General features: G+C 38.0%; 1 protein-coding gene across 1 annotated transcript in view; it reads left to right on the top strand.

The window, feature by feature from the left end:
- Nucleotides 1-1,560: 1,560 nt before the first annotated feature.
- Nucleotides 1,561-6,000, top strand: part of rbm20 (RNA binding motif protein 20) — a 48,143-nt gene continuing 43,703 nt past the window's right edge. The window contains exon 1 of the mRNA XM_086296399.1: nt 1,561-1,722. Within this exon, the coding sequence (XP_086152525.1) occupies nt 1,601-1,722 (122 nt within the window). The 5' untranslated portion in view covers nt 1,561-1,600. The remainder of the gene's footprint in view (nt 1,723-6,000) is intronic.

The following is a 6,000-nucleotide window of genomic DNA, read 5'->3' as shown; positions in this document are numbered from 1 at the left end:
GAGTTGTCACATGCATATATACACTCACGCTTGCTTGCACACACGCAACGCATAGCGATAGTTTCCTGGCGGTTGTCGGCAAGGTGTGTCAGATATTTTCCAATTTTGCCATTCATCATTCAAGCAGTCAGTGCGAAGATGGAGAGAATGTGGCATCTCGTGGATGATTAGGAATTGCCTCCTGCTTTTCTGTGACTTGAATTTGATTGCTTGACTGTTTCTGTGCACTACAATTATTTACCATAAACGGCTGATCAGTCAGGAGCAGCTTCCTTGAACAACCACGAGTGTAGCGGGTCTGTTTACATTTTAGAGTAACAGCTTAGCCGCAAGCTCCAGCTCCTTATTTTTTTCCTCCAGTCTTCATTGTGTACAAGTAGATTTATTAGGGCAAATCCAGATGAGCTATGAAACTCTAATCCACTTGTAAAAGCATATTGTGAAAGTTTTTCAATTATTTTATAAATTTAGGTTTCAAGACTTTGCTGAAAATCTTTGTTTCGTGATCAATCAGATAAAATAGCAGCTATATCTAGATGATATGTTTGTCTATGGGGAGACATGGTTTAGGTTTCTTTAAACAAACATCATCTCTCAGATTCTCTGACTCGTTTCTTGGAAACTTTTTTCTAGGTTTGTCTTCATAACTTAAATCCCCCTGCAAAATTACACTTTCCTTTGCAATCTAAATAAATACCCAAAAATCCAACCGTGCAGCACGTACAAGACCCGGAGGATTGATGTGTTGTCACTCTGTATGAGCCTTTTCTTAATGGTGATTTATTATCAAGCACACCCTACTTTCTGGCTGACAGATGTGAAACCTCAGCCTGTCTGACCATTGCAAAATGTTAATAATCTGACACTGTGTTCCAGGCCTAGAGACTGGATCTCTCCAATGATTCAGCAGCTAAATTGATCCCGACACCTACTGAGTGACTGATGGCATTCCCAGAACCGCAGTGCATGCCTTCATCAGCCAGACTATGCAAGCGTGCGTGTGTCTGTGTTTCTGTGTCAGTGTAGAGGTGATAATCAGCGGTGGCTGGAGAGACCTTCTCGTCCCTGTTGTTGTACTGCATGGAGCTGTCCTGGGCAGGGACTCCCTTTTAGTCTATTTAACTCACACCCCCCTTATGCGGTCCCCTGAGCCCACCTCTTCTGTTATTCCCTCTTTAACTTCACTCAGTCATCCTCCTGTTTCTCTTTGAACAGGCACTACACTGATTTCCCCATCTCTTGCCCCTGGAGAGAATACAGGAAGTGAAGGGAAGTCTTGGAAGTGTATGTAGCATAGTTTATAGGGAAAGACAGTTGGATAGCCAAGGGTAAAGGGGGCTTTGCTGCCTTTGCTGCTGTCGATCAGGAGTAGCTGAGCAGCAGAGACCCCGCTGAAGTGCTCAGCCCCCAGTCTCTTCCTGCCTGTTGGTATTTCTGTGGCCGTTCAGTGAAGAGAAAGAAAAAAAAAAGACAAAGAAAAGCAGGCTGGAGAAAGTTGCCCTATCAAGATCTGGTGTCTTTGGTCTGAGGTGGTTACTTCTGAGGGGGGTGACTGGAAGGGTGTAAAGGCTGGGGGTGGTGCTAGGGAGTTTGTTTTGCCATGCAGAACGTTTGGGATCGGACAAGCAGCGTTGACAGTGACAAAACAGGTCATATAATAATGCTGGGAAAAGGACAAAGCAGTGGATACCCCCCTGAGACAACAAGCAACACCTTACAGAGGTAAGCGCAAAATCTGTAAACCGCAGAATCAGGATACAGTACAAACACATGCCAGGTGCTCACGTGGCTCTATGAAAAAAAGTCCACAGCACGTTTTTGCAGTGGTATCATGAATATCCTGAAAAAAAAGTTGTGATGTTGGAAAAATGTCTGCATCTGTCCTGTAAGGTCTTCTTGCATGAAATCGAATTTGATAACCTTAAATACGGCTATCTATAATGTGTCTTAGTGAATATTACTACAGTACTGAGGATTTTATACTCACCATATATATAAAAAAAAAAACAATATGCAACAATATAACAAAGTGCTTATTAAAATTTATTTAAAAAATATCTGCACTTTAAAGAGGCTCTAAGGTTCTTTTTTTGGAAAAAGCAATATAAAATTAAATAAAAGGGAAATTGTACAGTCAGCAGGTTTATCTGAATATACTGAGCTAACACATTTTCCCCTTTAAACATATCCAGGATTCATATTAAAAAGCAGAAATGCTGACTGAAAATAAACTATCGGCCTTGCTGTGATTTTTTTTTCCGCTGCTCATTCAAATCTGTGGTTGTCTTGTTCAAAATATTAGATGTGTTGAAAACAATCCCACTGTTTTTAACGTCACACGTTTGCTGCTGCTTCTTAAATTGGAATAAATTATATTTTGTAAACTACTTAACCTTTTAAAACCAAAACAATTAATTTAGGAAAATTAGCTGTTTTCAACATGTACTTTGTACCTAAGATCACTAAATTCAGTTGATAAACATATCCATTAAATTTAGAAAATTAGATGTAATTTGTAAGCCAAACAATGTGAAGTCACTGAAAGGTCTTATATTAAATTTGTCAGCAACACAGTATCACTGAGCTCAAGCTCTGCAACCCTACAATAAAACTGTAAAACGTATGTGATCATTTCTGTAACAAATCTTGATTATATTGATTATATTTTGTATTTATTGATGATTTTTCTTTGAATTACTGTACAGTGTGTGAGGAGACAACTGAGCAATTTGTCTTTAAATATTAATATGAATTGGTGGAAACGTTTATTGGGCAGAGAGTTTCTACTGAATGAATACATGAAAATTGTTGTGTGTGATAGTATCAGTAGCTACATTTTATTTGGTTAATTGCAAATCAGCAAAGTAAAAGAGTTCGATAGCACTTTAATGGACTTCCATTCTGCTGTTTATTTAAGATCGTCATTCAGTTAAGGATTTGTCGCCCTGCTTGCTGCCATCATCAAAACAAACAAAAACCCAACATGTAGTCAGACTGTTCAGCCTTAGAACGACTTTTTCTCGAGACTTATTAGTTACCTAAAAAGTATTGTTGGATAACCTGGAGAATCAAGAGCTGAGATAAATTATTAAAGGAAAAGTGTTTAAGGGAAATAAAGTCTAAATATTCCAAAACCAGAAACAAGCAACGGTAGGATTGTACAAATGTTCAAATTTAATAGATCATTATGCGCTTTCTTAAACATCGACCCGAGTGTTTTCAGTTACACTGTGACACGCTGAGGTCTTCTTGTCTTAAGTGCTATAAACATTTTCTTAATTCTCAAATATTCAGCCCAGGCATGGATATCATTCATTTAAACATGTCAGAAAAAATCTTTCAGATATAATAATCTGAATTTTGTTAGTTATGAGGAATTTGTACATTTGTACATAAGGCAAACTTTTAGCTCAGATATTTTTTCAGACTAAAATAAAATACATGATTTTTTACTTTTAGCTCTGGAAATGTCTGAACATGTAAAATAATAATAATTTTTTATTTTTTTTTAATGGAGCAAATAGATTTTCCAGCGCTTAGTGAGTCTATGTGCAGGGTTTTCTCACTTGCAGTGACTGTTACGCATTCGAACTGCTGTGCAAACCTCTGCCAAACAAGAAAAGTTAGGGCTCAACAAAAACAAAAAAAATTCTGCCAGACTTTCTATGTTTCTGCATCACACGAATAAAGCTGTACAAAAAATAAACATGAAAAAAGCAACAATAGGAATGTACAATTATGTACTAAGATCATTATAATGCAGCAAATAAATATGTGCAGTAAGAAAAAGTATCTGCTCTTTGGGTAGTAGACTGTAACAAGATTGGTGAGACTTTTTGTTGTTGTTGTTGTTAAAAGCTGTCACCCCTTTAAGAAAAGAGCCATTTTAGCTGCTTTCTTAAACACCTACCAGGGTCTTTTCAGTTGTAATGTGACAGATTATCCCAGATATAAGACAGATATAAGGAATTAGTTCCATCAGGAAGCTTTTTCTTTTTCATATCACCACAGGCTACAATAAAATAAATGGATTTTCCAGAGCCTAACATGTCCACGTATGCAGTTTTCTGACTTGCCGTGAATGTATACGGACCACTGTGCAAACATCTGCACAATTAATAAGGAAACTGTAAAGTTGTAACATGTCGTTACAAAAACATTCAGCCAGAATTTAGGACAGGACCGAAGGATCCGGGTGACCAGACTGCATGTTTGTGGTGGTTTAGTGGTGAGTAGCCTGTGACGGATTGTCCTGTAACAGATCAGTTGAGCATGCTTGACATGCTTTGTCACACCATCTATGCATTAGCATTCATACCTTCCCTTATTTTGCCATTTCACTTTCCTCATCTTATGACTCTTTCCCACCTGCCACGGCTCTATATCACTGTGACAGCGCGTCACAGAGGGGAAAGTTCAGTGTCTGAGCGAATTTTACCTTGTACCACAGACCGTGCGGCTCCGCATCGGAAGTTGATATGTGAAAATGCAGCAGGAAAGGTAAAAGCCGGTGTTCTTCTATCGATGTGCTGATACTTTTCTTCAGTGCTGTGAAAGCCACATTTCAGAACAAAACAGAACAAAACTCAAAGGCATTACATGTTGTAATACGTTACGGTCTAAAACTCAGCTTTGTAAAGAACAACTTTGTCTTTAATGAAGTAGTGAATATATTGCATTTGATTTTTGGGTTAGTTGTAAAAGCATTTGCGTTTGGGAGTATCCATGGATTTATAAATAAAGCTATAATCATGTACTTATATTTATATAATATTTATTTGTTTGTTCACTGTAAATCAAAACAGCAATGATATAGTTTATTTTATGCTCCTCTTCTATTTAACGTTACATTGGTACATAGTTAAGCTCATCAGGACAGAGAATGTTCTGCATTGATAAACATGTACAATTATAATATTTATGTGTTTTGTTTTATTCGTCGACTGATCTGTGATCTTTTTTTGCCTGTCTAAATGTCTGTGTTCTCAAAACTTTTAATGTAATAAATAGCTTTCAGTGGAGGCAGTGTAAGTGTAAGAGGGGAGCCAATTGAGTTGAAGGACCATTTTGCCATGTGTAACCACGCTCGAGCCTTAGGGAAAGTATATAGCCACAGCTGTCGAAAGCAAAATATTGAAAATAACTATGTTGTGGTTCAGGGAAACAGAAGCATCCTCCAAAAATCCTCTGGAGATCTAGTTTTTGAAAATGAAGTTTCACAGATATTTACTCTTTCGGGCTGTCCCCCTCTGGTGACGTGTTGTTAACATCCTTTTTCTGTTGTTTAAATCTCATAGATTTTAAGCCATTAAACACAGATGTCTGAAAATTGACAACAATAGAAAACTATTGATGTGTTTTATCAAAGCAAATTCACATCCTTTAGTTTGCTGCCAAGTGTGTCATGTTTAAAAGCGCTCTTTGCACCGAGTCGTTAACTTGAAGTTTCAATCATCCCTGCAATCCCCTGCAAGGTCATTAACGGGAGCTAATTTAGACTTTCGCACACTTTAAATGGATCTGGCCAAATGGCCGTCTGGACAGAGAAGTGTTGAGTGATTGGTGTGGTCGCTTTGCAGATCTGTGATTGTGCGGGATCCCTTTGAAACCCGTGATGTTGGTTGGCACAAGGCTGAGCAAATAAAAAATACAGAGTAGTTAATTTTTTTTTATGTTTTAAAATAACATTTGATACTAAAATACAGTCATCACTGTCCCCTCCAATAGATCTTGTCTCTCCTTAAGAAGACAGAAAAGTTGACAAAACAGATTAATTACGCTCGTCCTTCATTTTTTACCAGGAAGATTTGTCCTTTCTGTTGCTTACAGAAAATCTTAATTTCTAGTGTCACCTATTTGTGTCACGGGACCATCTACCTCCCCCACCAACACCTCAAGCATGTGTTCACTGCCTTGTTGACACGTGGCAGCAACTGTGGCTAATCCTGATGTTAAATGGTTGACAGTTGCACCGGAGAAAGTCTTCGTAGGTACAACGGC

The sequence above is a fragment of the Aulonocara sp. 'chitande type north' Nkhata Bay genome, linkage group LG6 (assembly GCF_057382095.1).
Source record: "Aulonocara sp. 'chitande type north' Nkhata Bay isolate Kocher_YH1m ecotype deep benthic linkage group LG6, A_spYH_male_GT1.1, whole genome shotgun sequence".
Classification (NCBI taxonomy): Eukaryota; Metazoa; Chordata; class Actinopteri; order Cichliformes; family Cichlidae; genus Aulonocara; species Aulonocara sp. 'chitande type north' Nkhata Bay.
This window is presented reverse-complemented; position numbering and strand designations above follow the sequence as displayed.